This window comes from Cebus imitator, unplaced genomic scaffold (genome assembly GCF_001604975.1).
Source record: "Cebus imitator isolate Cc_AM_T3 unplaced genomic scaffold, Cebus_imitator-1.0 Scaffold426, whole genome shotgun sequence".
NCBI classification, from domain to species: domain Eukaryota; kingdom Metazoa; phylum Chordata; class Mammalia; order Primates; family Cebidae; genus Cebus; species Cebus imitator.
In genome coordinates, this window is record NW_016107741.1 from 1,267,967 (window position 1) to 1,288,106 (window position 20,140).

At 43.3% G+C, this 20,140-nt stretch overlaps 1 protein-coding gene across 2 annotated transcripts in view; it reads left to right on the forward strand.

Moving 5' to 3' along the window:
- WWC3 (WWC family member 3) overlaps positions 1-20,140 on the forward strand; it is a 130,646-nt gene that overhangs the window by 44,920 nt on the left and 65,586 nt on the right. For both annotated transcript variants that reach the window (XM_017509917.2, XM_017509919.2), the window contains exons 2-5: positions 3,254-3,363; positions 7,091-7,294; positions 18,422-18,498; positions 19,328-19,407. In XM_017509917.2, the coding sequence (XP_017365406.1) occupies positions 3,254-3,363; positions 7,091-7,294; positions 18,422-18,498; positions 19,328-19,407 (471 nt within the window). The remainder of the gene's footprint in view (positions 1-3,253; positions 3,364-7,090; positions 7,295-18,421; positions 18,499-19,327; positions 19,408-20,140) is intronic.

A 20,140-nucleotide genomic window follows, 5' to 3' on the forward strand; every position in this document is an offset into this window, starting at 1 on the left:
GGTGTTTTGTGCCCAGTGACTGAGAATGGATGTGGCTCCCAGGCAGTGGAGACGGTGGGGGTTTGGCAGTGATAATTTGTGTAGGGTTAAGCTGGCCTTTGCAGGGCTGATTGGATTGGAGTACGAGAGGGGAGGAGAAAGCCTCTCCACAGGCCCAGGAAAGACTGAGAACAGATTGCTTAAACTGGAATGAGTGTGATGTTTTGGAAGGTGGGTGAACAAACTCATTTGCCTGGAAAAGAGATTGTGTGTATGTGTGTGTGTGAGGGGCAGGGTAGGGAGTTGAAGCAGAAAGAGCCAGAAGCTTTGTATAGGCTTGGCTTGGGGAGGACTTTTCACACCAGCCCAAGTGGTTTGCCCTGGCAAACTCAATGCTGTGAATTTATTTCTTTTTTAGGGGGATGGAGTCTCGCACTGTCGCCCAGGCGGGAGTGCAGTGGCACAACCTCAGCTCACTGCAACCTCTGTCTCCTGGGTTCAAGCGATTCTTAAGTCTCGACCTCTCAAGTAACTGGTACTGCAGGTGCACACCACCACGCCCAGCTAATTTTTGTATTTTTAGTAGAAACTGGCTTTTGCCATGTTGGCCAGGCTAGTCTTGAACTCCTGACCTCAGGTGATCTGCCCGCCTCGGCCTCCCAAAGTGCTGGGATTATAGGTGTGAGCCACCCTGCCCAGCCCAGTGCTGTGCGTTTCTGCATGGAGAGCCACTGTGCTTGGGGAACAGTCTTTGGATATCAGTGGCTCCACTCAAGCGGGAGGATGATCATTGGCAGGATAAGGGATCATGGGATTGTCTGGGTTGAAGCCGACCACCTCACTGAGGTTGCTGATTGTCCCCAGATGAGGCCGAGATCTCTCCTGGGTGGCCCTGGCCTCATCCTGACATGCAGGAACCATGCTTTTTAGCCAGCAAGAGCCAGAAAACACTCCTTGCTGAAAAGTTACCACCAAAAGAACACCAGTGTTGCATACCTCCAGATATTTCTCATTTGACGATGAAAGAGGAACCAAGATTTATTTGGCTCTCCGTTGGCTTGTCTGAGTGCAGTGGTGTTTACAACCAATTGATCACAACCAATTACAGATTTTTTTGTTTCTTCTCCTCTCCCACTGCTTCACTTGACCAGCCTTTAAAAAAAAAAAGAAAGAAAAGAAAAGAAAAAAAGATGTGATTAAACAGACTCTAGAACTGAATAACTCCTCTGAAGTGATTTATTCAAGACTGAAGTAATGTTACCTGCCAAGAGCTTTCTTGGGAGAAAAATATCATTTGATATTGGTAAAGTTTAGAGTATTTATGATAGATGGGATGTGCTGTACAAGAGAAAAACATGAAATCCCTGGCCCATAAATGTTTTGGAATGATAATTAGGAAAATACATCTAGACGTTCTAAATGCTGTTATTGAAAATCATGCTAGAATTTGGCTCCACAGTGCCATAATGATGGGTTTCTCACCTGTATTTGTTTACTTGGTCTTTTTTTTTTTTGAAATAGGGCCTTGTCTTGTCACCTAGGCTAGAGTGCAGTGAATCGTGGCTCACTGCAGCCTCGAACTTCTGGGTTCAAGTAATCCTCCCACCTCAGCCTCCCTAGTACCTGGGACTACAGGTGTGAGCCTAGCTAATTTTTAAAAAAATTTTGGTAGACATGGGGCTCACTGTGTTGCCCAGGCTGGTCTTGAACTCCCAGGCTCAAGAAGTCCTCCCATCTTGGACTCCCAAAGTACTGGGATTACAGATGTGAGCCACTGCACCTGGCCAGTATTTGTTGATTAAATGAGATCATATATGTAAATGTGCTTAAAATGTACCTGTGCACGGGCATTTTTCTCTGGAGGCTTCTTTGTAAATATCATTACGTTAGAATAGCAGCAATTTGCTCAGAACTCTGTGTTAAAGTAGGGTTGTTTTTGCTGTGGTTGGGTCCCATTCAGGACACGAATCATGCACAGCAGCCTTCTGTTATCTGCCTGACAAGGACCCTCGGTACAGCACACCATTCCTGACTGGTGAAGGCATTGTGCTGCAGACATCAGTTCCTGGGATGGGACAGACTACATACAGTCAGCTCATCTTGTGATGCGAGTTTTTGAGTGCATCATGTTTGGGAGGATATATATGGCATATTTTACCTTCTATATATTTCTTGTTTTTATATTGACTCTAACTTCTTAAAACCATGTGTTTAAAATGAAGATTAAAACAAGTGTTCTGATGGTGTTTATCAGTTTTTAAATGCTCCTGCGGAAAGACAGGCTTGTTGTCAAACCAGTTGAAGGAAATCACGTGTCCAAAATTCATACTGGTCTCATGGGGCTTGGCTGTGGTTGTGTCAGTTTCTCAGGTCCAGGGACAGAAAAGGTGGGAGGATTGACTTAGTGAAATGTAGGTGATCAGATTCCCATGCATAGCAGTCAGTGTGCATTTATAGAGACAGCCCAAGAGATAGCTGCCCAGACTCAGACAATTATAGGTGTGTCTCATTTTATATGACAGCTGTGGTCCTAACACTGTCTTGTCAATCAGCGTGATCATGGGCGATCAGGGAGGGGGAAGCTCTACTTTTAAAGATCCATCTGAAAACCCTTCACTTTATCTCTCGTCAAGCCCAAATTTCCTTAATCAGATTTTCTTCAAGGAGACATGCCTGTAGACAAAGTGCTTTTGTTGTTTTTCTCTAGAAAAACAAAAAAGGACTCTGAAATTTCTGATTCCTACTGTATAAGAAATACAGGAAGTATTTAGTGGGGGTCTCATTGTATTGTTACCTTGCTTGGCTCTTTGCGTTTGGCCAATGCTTGATGTTTATTAACTCATGACCACTGGTAGATGAAAATATTGCAAATGCATTTTATATAGATTGAAGCCAGTGTTCATGTGTAATGTATGGACACTGAAAGTTGTGAGGGGAACATTTCTCAGGGAATGAGAACAGAGCATAGGTGCTCTCTGATTTTTCTGGAAGAGCTACATTCCATTGTCGTCACCTCATTAAACATGCTGCTTGAAAGAAGATGCTTGCTTTACCTGTTTTGTTAGTAACCAAGTATCTCTTTTTGCTCATATTTAAAGTTGTGCTTTGAGATACTGATTGCCAGTATACTAATACAGTTATTGATTATTTATACAAAGCTGGTGAATTTTCCAACCAAATATTTGGAGCAAAAGCAGTCAATTAGATTAGATAAAGCAAAATTATACAAAACTGACCTGACTTTCAAATTTGTTTGCATAATTTTATTTTGCAGGATAACAAAGCCATTGACCTTTGCCGATTGTGTTGGGGATGAACTGCCTTTAGGATGGGAAACTGTGTATGATAAACAAATTGGAGTTTACTACATGGACCACATAAATAGTAAGTAGTGTGCAAAATCTGTGGCATTCTATCAGAGATGCCAAAAACTTTCTGTAGAGTGAAACAATCGTTACCATCCAATGTAGCATTAAATTGGGTTTTATAAATATAATCCAAAGTTTTCATTAGCTCAGTTCTTCACAAAGTGAAGCAGTTCTGTAGCTATACCTTGCTTGTGTCTTGCTGGGGACTGCATATAATATGTTTAATGGAGGGTTTTAATAACTAATACAAGGAATAAATTTCCCAGGCAACCTGGATATAGAAATACCTCTCATAATGAAAAAGTTATTTATTGCAGAGTGGATCTGACAAGTTACTGGAATAATAAGTGCCCAAGTGTTTACCTTCACTTCATCTTGTCTTATACATTTAACTTTAGCTTTCATGCACCAAACCTTTTTGGGGGGTGTGTGTGTGTGTGTGTGTGTGTGTGAAGGGAGGAAATGGTATAGAGACCATAGCAAAAACGGCGGGTCTTTGACCATGCCAGCCTCCTTTGTAGAACTATGTAGAGCAGTGGTTCTCATCCTGGGTGATTTTGCCTCCCCCACCCCAGACACTTAGCATTGTCTGGAGGCATTTTCAATGGCTGTGCCTGGGAGAGGTGTTGCTGGTATTCAATGGGTAGAGACCAAGGATGCTGCTAAACACCCTACAACGCACAGGACAGTCCCCCGAGGCCCAACAGAGAATGAGGCGACCTTAAATGTCAGTGGTGCTGGGGTGTAGGAACCTGTTCTAGATCTGTTCTCTGCCCCTCCATCTTAGCTGTCTCTTTGTCAGCTTTCTTCGATGGGGTCCCAGCTGGGAATCCATTTTTCACCCTCTCTCTTCATTCTGGCTTCCTTCAGTGGCTCTGTCATTGTCATTTTGCTACCAGGATATGAAGCGTGGCTTCCCCTTGACTTACTTTCTGTCCTTAGGTTAGTGAAGTGCAGGACAGCTGTGGGGTCTGAAGGTGCATGGTGCCCCCACCTGAGTGATTTTGAAGCTGTTTTCTAGGCCAGTCCCATGGCTTCTCATGTCCCCACTATGCAATCGACCCAGGTTGGTGTCTTCAGGGCTGATTCCTGCATTGTCAGTTGCTGGTGCCCAATATCTGAGTCCCCCATCTCAGATCTTGGGGCAGTGGGGTTTTGGTGCCTGGCACCCATTTTTGGGCACAATTGCAGCTCTTATGCAGAGACTGGGCAGTGGTGATTGGAGACAGGGGATACATACCGTTATGGCCCCGCTACCCTCCCAGGCAGGCCCAGGTGGCAGAAGGACTTCTAGGTGGCCCTGCTGCTTGCTGGACAGGGCAAGTGCCTGGCAGAAGAGAAGCTGAAAGGCCCCAGTGGCCCTCTGTCAGCCTGGCACTTCACGGCTGTGTGTGTTTTGGTAAATGTGGCGTTTGAGCTATGCTTCCCAGCTGGTAGTCTTAAGGGGCAGCTCCTGACACGTGAGAGCTGCTCTCTTCACAGGGCCACCATGCTGTAGACCTGGGCAGATGCCCATGACTTCGTTAACAGGCTTTGTCCTTCCTGGGGCTAGGTGGTATGGATACCGCAGGCCTACCGAATCTCATCTCTGGTACAAGAGCAGGACTCTGATTTTGGATTTGTTTTGGTTTGTAAATTTTCTCCTGTGAGCTTTTAAGCCCTGGAGAGGCTTTCTAGGAGGGGCCCTGGGATGGTGTGTGAAGGGGTAAGCAAAGGATATTGACAGGAAAGCAGATAGGGTATTTCCAAAGGAGAACTTACATGGAAAAATTCTAGCAAGCACACCTTCGTGTGTGTGTGTGTGTGTGTGTGTGTGTGTGTGTGTGTGTGTAAATAGACATAATGTAAAATTTACCGTTTTAACCATTTTGAGGTAGAATTCACAGAATCTAAAAGGAACCATTGTTAAAGTGAGCAGTTTGGTAGCATTTGGTGCATTTACAGTGTTGCACAGCCATTACCTCTATCTTATTCCGGAACATTTTCCTCACCCCAAAGGGAAACTTCATCTCCATTAAGCAGTCATTCCCTATTCCCCTTCCCCCAGCCCTTAGTGACCCCCAGTCTGCTTTCTGTCTCTATGAAATACCCAGAACAGGCAACTCCACAGACATGGAATCAGCTGCTATGTGGCCTTTTGTGTCTGGCGTCTTTCACTTAGCTGTTGTTGAGGTTTTCCCATGTCATAGCGAGTATCAGAACTTTATTCTTTTTTATGGAATTGTATTCTTTTGTATATGGTTTATGCAAACCACTCTGTTTTACGCACCGAGTGAAAGGCCCTGAGAATATAAAGGTGACCAAGGCTGTGTCCCTGCCATCTAGAGGCTGTAGTTTAGGTGGGAAACGGAAAAGATATAAGAACACTCAGTGCCCAGTGTGAGGGGGAAGAAGGGCAGCCCGCATAAGCAGGGGAGAGACACGTGTGCCTAGAGGATCAGAGAAGGCTTCAGAGAAGAGGTGCCTTTGCAACGTGTCTGGGAAGACAGCAGGCCTTCCTGTGACAGAAGAGGACTGAATCAGCATGGCAAAGGCACTGGGGAGCCAGCCAGGCATCTTTGGGGACTTTGCAGAACTTCAGTCTGTGTAGAGGATGTTTTTGGGGAAAAGGACGGAAAGTAGAGATGAAGTGGATGAGCGAGTTTCGGGACTCCTAGATCAGGCTAAGGAGATTGGAGTTTGTGCTTTCAAAGAGGTTTTTGCATGAAAGCATTGCAGCCTAGTTAGGAAGGTCACTTTGGAGAGTGCACTGAGGATGGATTTTGGTGGGATGAGACCAGAAGGCCCTGAGAGTCTGTCTGAAGTAAGGACAGACAGAGACAAGGGCGTGTTGCCAGTCATTAACATATCCAGGGGCAAGAACCTCCAGTTCTTCATAACCCACTGAATGTTTCAGGAGGAAGAGGAGTGGGATTCTTTGAGGATGAGTCTCAGGTTGTACTCCCAGGCTGTTCCCGCGGTTAGATCCAGATGATGCAGCTCCCCATGAGTGGAAGACAGGAGAAGCAGGCATGTGCTGTGTGGTGTTTGGTTTTGTTTTGCTCTTAATGGGGAAAGGTGGTGTGGAGAATCAGGGCTGCTTTGGATGAATGGCTGGGAATGACTTTGGGTCCATCTCTGTCGAGGTGCATCCAGAAGGCAGGCAGGAAGGAAAGGTTGGAACTGGGAAGAGGGGCTGGAGCTGGAGGTAGGCACAGGCCCTTGGAGAGCTGGATAGGGAAGAAGCACGAGTAGACGTGAGGGAAGCTATGGTGGGAGGAGGTAAGGAAGTCAGTGAGAAATGGGAAGAGACTGCATGGTCTGGTCTGAGAAATGAAAGGAGAAGGGGGCCAGCCAGGCCAGGGGCACAGTAGAGTTTCCATCATCTCACGCAGAAGGAGTCAATGAGGAAAAGGTCATAAATAGCAATTAGTGTGACAGTTCTGAGCTCACGTGGGTTCATCTCCTCCCATACTTATTTAAAGTAAAATAGTTATTTGTTGGTGAAAACGTTATCTCATATTGTCTTCCCTCCTGCAATGGACTGTTTCATATCTGTAGAGTTTCCTTCTCAACGTCACTGTGGATCTATAAATAGAAAATGTTCCACTCTTTGGAAAGGTTCGTGATATAAAATCTTCTATAATATGCATCCTGGTAATTAATTAATTTTCACATTGATGAGCTGTATCACTGCATGACTGTTGGTCAACCTAAGGATTTTACTTTTAAGCCAGTTATGTTTTTGCCTTTTTAAATTTCAGAGCTTACCCAGATTGAAGATCCAAGAGAACAGTGGAGGCGAGAGCAAGAGCGCATGTTGAAGGAATATTTAATTGTAGCCCAGGAGGCTCTCAATGCCAAGAAAGAAATCTACCAGATCAAGCAGCAACGGTTTGAGCTGGCCCAGGAGGAGTACCAGCAGCTGCACAAAATGTGTGAGGATGACAGCCGCTCCTATGCCAGCTGTGAGTTGACTTGTCTCCTGCTAAAAGCCATTGTGACTTTAAAAGCTATCTCTCTGCTAGGTTACCCGGAAACACTGAACCTTCCTTGGGCAAGATAGCTTCATAAAGGTTATAATCGCATACTGTTAGGTCATCAGTATTCAGCACTGAAATCAGATGGGCACCCAGTAGCCACTCCTGTAGCAAGGATTTATCAAGGGCTTACTTTGTGCCCAGGCACTGGGTTATGGTTGGTGATGACTAAGGAAGGAAAGGTCTCTGCCCTTGAGCTCACATTCTGGTGGGGAAGGTAAAAAATAAACAAACAAAATTTCAGGTAGCAATGTATACCAGCCTCCTGTCTCATGCATGTCAGTTTTGAAGTGGGCTTCCCTCAGAGACCTCTGCAGTTAACACTGCTTGTCTGGGATGATCTCTTGGGAAATCCACACAGTGGTTTCATTCATCCTGGGTGGTATGACTCAGGAGACTTCAGCCATGTCAAGCCTCCTGTCTCTTTGTGGAATCCTCTCTTGGGCTTTAGGCTTTATTAGGCAGTACATGGAAGGAGGAGGAACATGGTGGAACCTAGAGAATTGGGTGACTCTCCTGCCCCTCAGGTAAGATGACCGTGTACTGTGAGCTGTTCTCTAAAGGGATCTCTCTCTAGTTTTGGAGGCTGCCAAGGGAGGTCGGGGCTTCCATTTCATTAGTACTCAGCAGCTGCTCAGTGTTGAAGAAACCAGGTCCACTCTCAGAACCCAAAGCATCCTGCTGTCACACAGTCAGTCACCACATGAGCCAGTTCCTTCCCAGAAGAACTGACACCCTCAACGGCCCCCAACAGATTTGCATGACTGTGACTGTCCTGGGCACTCGTGAGCTTGGAAACAATGGGTGAAAGTTGTTACCACTGGGTTGAATTTTATAAAAACCTGTGTGTTTGAGACTTGGGGCCTTTCCTGTGCTATTAGTGCCGTGTTGCCATGGCAGATGTTAAAGACATAGCCATAGTTTTATTCTGTGTTCCAAGTCAGAATGGAGGTAAGGCCAAGGGGCCACATGTCTTGTGCTGTGTTTTATTGCAGTAACTGTTGAGGGAGCAGAAGCCTTAGAAGCTGTGGCCAGGGGTGGGGTATTCCCTCTGCAATAGGATTTGAAGATGTTTCTATTACCATGTATTCTGAGGGAAACCAGGAACTCAGGTTTAATGATGTGTTGCTTCCAAGCCATCTTATCTCCATCTCTGCAGATATTGGCACATACCTGGTTTTTTTTTTTTTTTTTTTTCCCTTTGGTTTTTTTTTTTTTTTTACTTTCCATCAGAATGTGATAGGTCAGCTCTGTGCAGAATTTTAGAGGCCTGTTTCTTATCTCCGCGGTTATCTTTTCTTGGAATGTCTTTTTCTGACTTTGGTATGAGCGTAATACTGGCCTCATAGAATGAATTGGGAAATGTTCCTTTCTCTTCTGTTTTCTGAAAGAGTTTGTGTAGGATTGGTATTAGTGCTTTCTTAACTATTTCATAGAATTCACCAAAAGAGCCACCTCTGGAGTCATTTGTGGAATGTTTTTAACTACAAATCCAATACTTTTAATAGAGAGGTATCCAGATTTGTTATTTCTTTTTGAATCAGTTTTGGCATTTGTGTGTTTCAAAGAATTGTCTATTTCATCTAATCTAAAAGTCAGCTAACTTTTCTATAAAGGGTTAGATAGTAAATATTTTAGACTTTGTGGACCATACAATCTCAGTGGCAACTATTCTACCCTGTGGTTATAGTGCAAAAGCACTCAGAGACAACATGCAGACAGATGGGCCTGGCTATGTTCCACTAGAAGTATCAAAACAGGTAGCAACCTAGCTTTGGTCTACAGGGAGTTTGCTGCCCAGTGATCTAAGCTGTCAAGTCTATGAAGTTGTTTGTACAATTCCCCTTTTAGCCTTTTAATGTCTGTAGGCTTTGAGGTGATGTCCGCTCTTTAATTGCTGATATTAATAATTTGTGTCTTCTTAATCAGTATAGCCAAACTTTTATTGATTTTTATCTATCTTTACAATACACTGGCTTTTGCCCTGTTCTCCCGTTTCTTGTCTGTTTCTATCTTGCTGGTTTTTCTTCTTTATTATTTCTTTCCCTCTACTTAGTTTGGCTTTAATTTGTTCTTCCTTTTCTAGCTTCCTAAAGTAGAAATTTAGATCACTGATTTTACATCTTTCTTCCTCACGTAGCCATTAAAGGTAAGGATTCACCTCTAAGAACTACTTTAACTGCATCTCACAAATTTTGATATGCTATATTTTCATTTTCATTCAGTTCAAAATAATTTCTCCTTTTTTTGGTGGTTTTTGACCCATAGGTTGTTTAGAAGTAAGTTAGTAGGACCTTCTAAAGATATGTTATTGTTCATTTCTAACTTAGTTCCATTGTGGTCAGAGACTGTGTAACATTTCAGTCTTTTGAAATCTATTGAGATGACTTTTATGGCTCAAAATATTGGTCTTTTTTGTCTGTTCGTTTGTTTTTTGTTTTGAAATGGAGTCTTGCTCTGTTACCGTGGCTGGAGTGCAGTGGCACGATCTTGGCTCACTGTCTCACTGCAACCTCTACCTCCTAGGTTCAAGCAATTCTCCTGCTTAAACTTCTTGAGTAGCTGGGACTACAGGTGTCTGCCACCATGCCCAGAAAATTTTTATATTTTTAGTAGAGACGGGGTTTTGCCATTTTGTCCAGGCTGGTCTCCAACTCCTGACCTCAGGTGATCTGCCCACCTCGGCCTCCCAAAGTGCTGGAATTACAAGTGTGAGCCACTGTGCCCGGCTGGTCTTTTTAATGATCAGAACCCCATGGGCTTGGTGCCTTGATGTCACCCTAGCTGAAGTATTTGCTTATAACTGGTTCTGAGACCATATAGTTAGCAATTCTAAACATTTCAGAAAGCTGCTTGGTAGGAGTTAGGTTGAATGGTATAAAATTGCCATTTTTATATCTAAAAAAGGGCTGAATATTAGCCATTCTTATAATCTAACCTAATAGTGTGTTTCTTTCCAGCAGTCTTTGGGTACCTTATCTCTTAGATGCTTGGGTTTGGTTAGGTCTCCAAAGAGGCTCTCAAATCAGTCTTTAACAGAATGGAATGGAAGGAGTACAGATCAGAAAAACTTGGCAGGATGTTTCTTGCCAATGATTGAACAGAAAAATTGAGGCCGGGTACAGTGGCTTATGCCTGTAATCCCAGCACTTTGGGAGGCCGAGGCAGGAAGATTACTTGAGCCCAGGAATTCCAGACTACCCTGGGAAACCTAGCAGGACCCTGTCTCTATTAAAAAAGAAAGAAAGAAAAATTGAGTTTAGAGAAAGTGTGTATTATGCACTGGCTACTACCAGTGCAGCCAGGACCTCAGCTGCAGTGAGTGTGGGGACTCTGGACTGGATGCCCTTAATGATGTAGGCATTCGAACATCCTGTCTGATTCCACATCCACTCTGAGGGGCAGTGAGGGGGAATCCCAGTGCAGTGCCAAGCTGTAGGTTAAGGCTATTCAGTACTTCGGCATCCTGTGGAGTTGAGGACCCTACAGGATCCTATGGGATCCGGATTCCATGGGCTTTTCACTTCTTTGATGTTTGGGCAAATAGGGAATTCTACTGAATTACATTCCTTCTTGTGCCTTATGGGATTTTATTAATGCCCATTAAAAAGATATACTCAAGAGGCTCTTTTTGAAGTAGTATCTTTCTTCAGTAGAGGAAGCTGATGATTCTGTTATTGACTTGAGGTTCTAATGTGCTCACTAGATTCCATCTCCTGACCTGCCGGAAGTCTCTGTGTGGATACCATCTCTTCCTCCACTTGTGTAGGTTGCCTTCGAGGCCAAAAGTGGGCCTGCCTGTTTTCATGAAAGGGCTAGAGATTCCAGTGGGTCTTCCTGGGGCCTATCAGCTCATCAGGGAAAACGCCAACTATGAATGGAATCTAGGAGTTGATCCAAGTTGTTTATCGACTTGCTGCTGTTCCTAGGGCTTTTACCAAGCTCTCTCAATCTGCCATTTGTCCCGAACTACCAGTTACAATAGGGAAAACCCCACTAGAATGGACTCAGATGAATTCTTTCTGGCCACAGAATAAAGTCCAATGCGGTGATCCTGTTGGCATGACCATGATCTAACAGATGGCTTGTACACCCATGCCAGAGGGCCTGGGCCCATGTTAGGAGCTGCTGGTGTCAGCTTCCATAGCACACATTGGCTCTGTAGCCACACGGGTCTCACTGTCCAGATCTCTTTTAGTGCTAGTCATTTAACACAGGAGGTGTCTCCTTTTTCTGATACTGTGAACAGAATAACATCTGGACTTAATTCCTACTACTTCCTTCATGGGTAATGACTTGAAGTGAAAGGGACCGATATCCAATGAGCTGGTGTTTTTTTTTTGAGACGGAGTTTCGCTCTTGTTACCCAGGCTGGTGTTTTCTATGCATTGTTGTAAGTGTTGCCTAAGCATTGCTTTGATCAGCGTTGTCATGTACGTGCTGTTTTCTTTGTTGTTCACGTGAGCAACTGAGTATCAGGTAGGCTAAATTATTTCTTCAAGATTACATACCCAGCAGATGGTAGAAGTTGGATTTGAGCCCAAATCTGTTTGCGCTGGTGGCCTTGGGTGCTCTGTATAGTTTCCTAGACATGGAAGAGGCCACTGAGAACAGCTGATGGTGTTTTTGGTTCCCCCATCCAACTTTGTGGTTATCTGAAAATAAAGACTAGTCATAAATTTGCAAGTTTTCTGGCAATTTTGCAGCAATAAAAGGGGCAAGTGGAAGGCACAGCACTTTCTAGATCTTGGCTTTTCTATGGCCCATGTAGGATCATTAAACTGTTCATTTATTTTTCAACAGCTGTTAGCACCTGCTGTTGGTATATACTAAATGATGGGAACATGTTTTTTTTTTTTTTTTTTTTTTTTTTAAATTTTTTTTTTTTTTTTTTTTTTTTTTTGAAACATAGTCTCACTCTATCACCAGGCTGGAGTACAGTGGTGTGATCTCTGCTTACTGCAACCTCCGCTTCCTGGGTTCAAGCGATTCTCCTGCCTCAGCCTCCCAAGTAGCTGGGACTACAGGTGTGCACCACCATGCCCAGCTAAGTTTTGTATTTTTAGTAGAGACAGGGTTTCATCACATTGGCCAGGATAGTCTCGATCTCTTGACCTTGTGATCTTCCCACCTTGGCCTCCCAAAGGTCTGGGATTATAGGTGTGAGCCACCACGCCTGGCAGGAACATATTTTATCCCTAATGATTGCTTATTGGGAAAGATGAGGCAATAATGTGTGAACAGAGGAATTAACTAGAACAGCCATTTCTAATGTGGGAGCAGGAGGTGGGAAGGGGAAGTGCATCTCACCTATACCCTTCACACATTTCTCTCAAGCTGTGGAAATCATCAGAAGAAAACTTTGTTCGTTGGAAAGGAAAGATTTTGTGTCAATATTGAGCCATCTGGTAGCTAAGAACATCCAGGTCTTGACCTTTTTTGTCCCTGCAAGCAAATTCAGATACTTGGCTGGGTGCTTTGGACACATGTGTCCATGAGGGTAGGAACCCAACTCTGCTTGATTTCTATGAGCTTCTGAGCTAGCTGCCTGGTGGTGCCCAGGCCTCAGTTGTGCTTTCTAGAACACTGAGGTGACACTGCTCAACAATGAACTCATTTTCTCTGAGACACACCTGCTACTTTTTCTACAGCTCCATTTTGTAGAGTTTTCTTCCACTTTCTTTATTGCAACGTGTTCTTCTATTTACCTGCTTTTTAACACTGAATATGTTCAGTATGTCAGATACATTTTTTCCTGGAGTTATTCCTTTATTCTTTCTGAGAAACTTTATCCCCCAGGCACATTCAGATGAAGCATATATGACCATTTGCAGGGTCTTTTGGAAGAAATTCTTGCATGGGGTAGAATGATAGTCTAAACCTCAGGTCTGCAAACTATCTCAAGCCTGTGGGCTGAATCCTGTCCACTGTGGGTGTTTGTAAATAAAGTTTTATTGGAACACAGCCATGTACATTTACTTACCTATTGTCTATAGCAGCTACAATGGCAGAATTAAGTATGTGAGACAGATTGTATGGCCCACAAAGCCAAAAATATTTACCCTCTAGACCATTAGAGAAAAAGTTTGCCAATCCCCGGTCTACATGTATAGTTCTCAGCCCTGGCTACAAGCTAGAATCTTTAAAAACTTGCTGCTTGGACCTCACCCCAAGAGATTTTGATAGAACTGGCCTTGGGTGGGACCAGGCATTTTTTTTTTTTTTTTAAAGCTTCCCAGGTGATCCCCAGGGTTGAAATCCACTGGGCTAGATGGAGTGTGAATGGCCCTTGTAGCAGCAGGAATTTGACTTTGTTTACTATCCTAGTTCCTAGGAGCTACTCAGAGTCTACATCGAAAAGTCTTTCTGGGTGGCTGGCAAAGAGTCAGCCTTATCTCTGGTGAGAAAGTGCTGACCCACCCTGAATTCTTGGATTAGGTGGTGGTGAAGCTTGACCTTATCAGCCATCAGTCCTGCTGGCATTCTTTCTGAGGCGTCAAGCCTGTCTCACAATGACTATCTTCTTCCATTGGTTCTCTCTCTTTTTTTTTTTTTTTTTTTTTTTTTTTTTTTTTTTTTTTTGAGACAGGGTCTCGCTTTGTTGCCCAGGCTGGAGTGTGGTAGTGTGATCTCCGCTCACTGCAGCTTCAACCTCCTGGGCTCAGGTGATTCTTCTACCTCAGCCTCTCTAGTAGCTGAAAGTCCAGACTCGCGCCACCATACCTGGCTAATTTTTGTACTTTTTGTAGTGATGGGGTTTTGCCATGTTGCCCAGGCTGGTCTCAGACTCCTGGACTCAAGGAATCTGCCTGCCTGCACCTCCCAAAGTGTTGGGATTACAGATGTGAGCCACCACACCCAGCCTCATTGGTGTTCTCACTGTTGAAGGATTTCTCATTTGCTGTCTTGGTTAGGAAAAGGGCTGTAGGCAGTCCATTCCCATTCAACTTTTGTTTTCCTCCACACAAGCATGTTGGAGCGGGCAGGAGGAAAAGGGATCATGGAGCATTTTTCCCATGTATTAGTTGGCAAGCTTGATTTTGAAGGTTGCAGCAGAGCACATGTGTTTCCTGAGAAATAATCCCCTAGTCTGTCCTGGAGAGAGAATTCTTGGTTAGGATTTGGTGGTATCTTGGGTTACTTCTGTAGATCACCTCCAGGTGGCCTTACTTGATTGTATTTGGTCCTTTGCTTATATTGCCTTTAAAAAAAAAAAAACCCATCCTGCCCACTTTGATGGCCTTGCGCATTTCTCCATCTGCCTTTCTGGTAAATAGTACTGTCAACCTGGAACCTAGCAGAGCTTGTCAGCCTTTCACCCAGAGTCATTCTTGGCCCCCTTGAGCAACTCCTGACAATGCTGATCCCTGGAGGCCTACACCTGGTCCTAAGGAGCAACCTGGCCTAGAGAATCTCTTTGAAGAAGGGTCTTTTCAAGAATGTCTTCTCCCTGGGGTGACCTTAGGTTCCACATAGCTCAGAGGATTCCTGTACATAAGAGAGACACAGACAGATAGACACATGGACACATGCATTTACCCTTTCAGTAATCTGTAAAACTGAAATCGAGAGTTAAGTGCTGGGGTTTGAGAGTTAAGTACTGGAGAAATGGGGGAAGGTTGCTGTTTAGATGTCCAACAGTATTTAGCATTTTGAGTGCTAAATACGCAGGTCAAGTTCACCTATTGGGTGGTGGGCATTGTGGAGCTGGAGGACCATGTCTTCTGGGAAAGCTAGCCCAATTAAAGGATCTTTGGCATCTGACCCACAGGAGCCCAAATTCTAGACACAAAGCCTATTATGAATGATGGCATAATCTATTATAGATCAAGTCACTACAAACCGAGTCTTTTAATCTACAAAATGGGCAAGGAAACGTAAGTATCATTTCACCTTCACAAAGATTTTATGAGAATAGATTAAATAAATGTGAAAGGCATCCTATAATAGCAAGGTATAATAATTTACATTGCTGTGGTCCAGCTAGGCTATAACCTTGTTATTATATTATCTGAGGCAATTTTATATGCCTGAGCAGACTCCATATGCTATTTAATAGCTCCATCCACTCAACTCTTCAAGAGAGGAGAAAGCTTCAGAGGTGAAACTCTGGTCTTTATCATAAACTTGGAGATTGGAGACACGTTTTAATAGAGGAAGATATTCCTTTTTATAAATGTTGTGGAAGGCCAATTGCGGTGTCTTATGCCTGTAATCCCAGCATGTTGGGAGGCCGAGGCGGGTGGATAACTTGAGGTCTGGAGTTCGATACCACACTGGCTAACATGACAAAACCCCATCTCTACTAAAATACAAAAAATTAGCTGGGTGGTGGCAGTAGCTGTTCGGGAGGCTGAGGCAGGAGAATTGTTTGAACCCAGGAGGTGGAGGTTGCAATGAGCTGAGATCATGCCACTGTGCTCTGGCCTGTCTCCAAAAGAAAAAAAAAATTGTGTAGGGCATGCTGTTATGGGGTCTGGAGTCCTGAGCTGTTCCTTAGACTCTGTAAATGGTTCTCATAGACTTATTGTGAGATCTGAGGAACTGAGAATTTTATTTATAAATTGAATTATATTGTTAAAAGTTATACCAGTGTTCACAACCATGCTTAGCATTTGAAGATAAAATGTATTCACCATGTTAAGTACTTGAGTAGACTTTTCCCTTATCCTAGTCCTGGAATTTTATAATTTTATAGAGATCATAGCAAAAGTAAACATGAATGAGATCCATGTAATTAAAAGGTATTCTGTCATTTATGATGGTTTCAGCTACAAACAAGACTAACTCTCACGGGCCTGGACAATAAGGAAATTCATTGTCACATAGTGGAGTCCTCTGGAGGTGGGGTGGGATTCCCCATAGGTGGATTCAGTGGCTCAGTGGTGTTATTGGCTTGTCATTTTCCCCCTCTAGGAGTGGGTACAGGCTGGGCTGAGTCTCTTGGGGAGAGGTGGGTACCCAACACCTCCAGGGTTCTGGTACTTAGGAAGGAGAAATGGGGGAAGGTTGCTGTTTAGATGTCCAACAGTATCCAAGACACCTCTCCTGTGTATTTCAAGTCTCTTCATCTTTTGACCTTGTGATCTGCCTGTCTCAGCCTCCCAAAGTGCTGAGCCACCGCACCCGGCTGGTACTGATGTTTAACATTGCAGTGAACTTTGTTGAACTTTGGTGGTAGGGTTACTTTCTACCCTTAATGGGAAAGATCCCAGGTGATAACTCTTGGCGTTGTGTTCCTCCCACTGCAAGTTGACAAGTTGACACGTGTTGTAGTGTTGTAAGCCAGGATTCAGCAAGCCCTAGCCTCATAGCCTCATTTGCATATTATCTCTATCCCAAGTGAAAGGCCTTTTAGCTCAGATCTGGGAAACTTAAAGTCCCAGGAGTTTAATGTAGAGATTTTCCTATAAATTATTTCTGTCTTTTGAGGGCATTGTTGGAGATGTTACTTTCATTACTGATCTTAAATGAAACCAAAGAGTCAGGCAAGATGAAAAATGTAGGATTTGGAAATAGGCAGTGTTGTCTACAAAAGAATTGTTTGTAAAATGTTTTACTCCATGTCTTTGAGAGATCATGAGTCTAAGAAAATTGGAGATCAAGTTGACAAACATTTAGCTTCTCCAGTTGTTTATTTCCAGTAGATTCAGTTGTTTGAAATTCTGACTGAATGGGACTTAGGGATTTTCCATGGAACTATTATTAAGATAGGAGATCCAACTGCTCAAATGAACTTTGGATGTGGTTCTAATTGAGGTTTGAAGTAATTGTGCTGTTGAAGCTACTTGGTGTTGAGCCATCCTTTGCAGTATATAGTCCACAAATGATTTTGAATTGTTTTCTTGTTGTTGGCACTTAAGTTATTTGAATGACAGCCAGCCTTTGGTTCTCACATCAAAGGAGTTAAAGAAAGGACTCTGTCCCTGCAGATGTGTCTTCTGAGCAGGTGATGTTAATGTTAACTGGGAGGCAGATGGCACCAGAGTGGGGTGGTTCACAGATTAAGACAGACCATCATTCCACCAGCTAAGCAAAAGAAGGGAAGCCACGCAGTAGTGATACAGAGCCCATGGCTTCAGAAACCTGAAGAGAGGAGGCAGAAGCATCAGGAAAAAGCACCACAGGGTAGTGGATGAGGTGTTAGAAATTAGGAATAGCCACTCGCTGCTCCAGCTGCCGTAACACGGGAAAAAGCTTGCATCTCTCTGTGCACAGAAATTTGCTGACTGTGCCTAACTTGTAAACAGCTCTGTGGCTCTTATTCATCCCTAGGTATTGGTTACTCATGATAATGATGCCGTGTCTGTAAAAAGACTTTAAATCATGTACACTGCATTGTTTAGGAAAGCATTGAGCTATATGATGTCTTTTAGCTAAACATTCATCAAAGCAAGTTATTAGAGTAAAAGCGTGAGTGTTTCACTTTGGTTTCTGTGGGACAGACAACTTGGGGGCCCATCTTTTTCTCAAGCCAGATGCTGACTTATTACCAGAAATCTGTCTTTTTTATTTTACAAATTTCTAATGTTTTATCCTTTCTTGCGTGAAAAATTGTTTATCTGGAGAATATAGGTGTGAAGAAAATAAAAATAAAATAATCTTTAATGCAGCTACTGAGAATCACTGCAGTTAACTTTTTCGTTCTATCTTTCTAGTGATTTCTGTGTATGTGTTTTAAAAGAAAGTAAAAATAGGTTCATATTGCATGTACTATTCACATATTAAGTATAGTTTCCTACATCATAATCATACCTCTTTCCCTCTTCTCCCATGTCTATATGGTATTTAACTCTAGTCGTTTTATGGTAGAACTAAACAGACTTTTGACTGACCTATAGCCATATATTTTATTATATGAGATCCTATAGAAAGTCCTGATACAAATATCAAACATCAGGAAGATTTGAGGATGTTAAATGTCAGTTCTTTAGGAGCCAGTGCCCACTCGTAAAGCTGAGATTTAGAATTATTTAATGCCGTGAAGCAGAAGTTCCTTATGTGTATGTATTTTGAAGGACCCATTATAAAATAAAATATTTTCTTTCTATTTAGCATTCTCTGGATATTCAACAAATACAAAGTATGACCCACACCAAATTAAAGCAGAAATAGCAAGTCGTCGGGATAGGGTGAGTAAAACCCATGTTTTTACAACCAGGTGGATGGAAGCCTGGGCCCTTGCAGCCTAGGGTGCTGCTGGTGTCCTCTGGTTGACTCCTCCTGGAGGGATTGCTCCTGTAGCAGTGTTAGACCGGTCGGGTTCTGACACTCTTTCCCTGGTGACACCTGAATTACCATGTTTCATCTCTTCAGACCCTTTTCTTGGTTGTCTGGGAAGGGGAACAGTTTTGTTGCATTTGGGAAAAAGCACAAGAAACATCTTGGCAATGAAGTCTGCTCCTCTCTTGATGTGTCATTCCCTGAATCAGGGTGTATCTTTTAGTGCAGTGGTCCTCAAATTTTAGCACAGCTAAGAAAAATACCTGGTAGCTTGTTCCAAGTACGAGCTTCCAGGCCTAGCCCCTGAGTTTGACGTGGGCCTGGAGCAAGTCCCAGGACCTGTTTCAAGAAGCACTCCAGGAGCCATTGAGTTTCAGGTAGTCAGAGAGCATGCTTCTAGACACAGTTTCATGTATGGGGTCTGAGAGGAGTAGGTAGAAGGAAAGTTGAAGAATGTCTTAGCAAATTTGCATATTGTAATGTGTAAACCTTGAAAATGCAAATAGATGCTGGTTCCCCACTTGCGTAAGAGCCTGTCAGTCATCTGGGATTTTTGTATCTAAGCACAGCAGCTGTTCTAGAAAGGCTGTTTATGCATGTGAATGGAAGTTCATAGTGAGACTAGATGATTCCCTGAACTGCAAGCTGAGTAGAAAGTCAGATGGCAGTGCTAATAACAACTGTAGAAATCATTCTTCACAGCTGGTTTTTGGAAAAAAAAATATGATTTGTCTTTAGCTTTCCAGATTAAAACGAGAGCTGACCCAGATGAAGCAGGAGCTGCAGTACAAAGAAAAGGGGGTGGAGACCCTGCAAGAGTGAGTTGTCTGGACACTTGTCCCAAAGCTTCATGACCTTCACTTTCATGCCTTTATTTCTGCTTATTATTTTCCAATGCTAATTTCAGAATCTCTCTTTTCCTTGGAGATACTTCATTGCTTTCAGTGGAAATACTTGGGAAACAAGACCTTTATTTTTATGTTTATGCACGTTTGCTCTAGCTGTGTAAGACACTCATGGCTAATTACATTTAAATTTGACTTTTCCTTAGTTTTAGTTTTTTAAACTTTTTGTTCTAAAATTGACATTTAAAGTAAAAGAAAATTAAAAGTTTAGTTTCCCAGTTCCAGTAGCCGCATCAGAAGTACTCAGTAGTGACCTGTGGCTACTGCAGATTTTCTCCACCTTTTAGCTCTAGTGGCATTTGGGCTTGGATCATTCGTGTCTTGGGGGGAGTATCCTATGCACTGTAGAATGTTGTCTTGGCCAGGTGTGGTAGTTCACGCCTGTAATGCCAACACGTTGGGTGGCTGAGGCAGGTGGATCACCTGAGGTCAGGAGTTTGAGACCAGCCTAGCCAACATGGTGAAACCTCATCTCTACTAAAAATACAAAAAATAGCTGGGCGTGATGGTGGGCACCTGTAATCCCAGCTACTCAGGAGGCTGAGGCAGGGAGAATCACTTAAACCCAGAAGGCGGAGATTGCAGTGAGCTGAGATCATACCATTGCACTCCAGCCTGGGTGACAGAGCAAGGTTTCGTCTCAAAA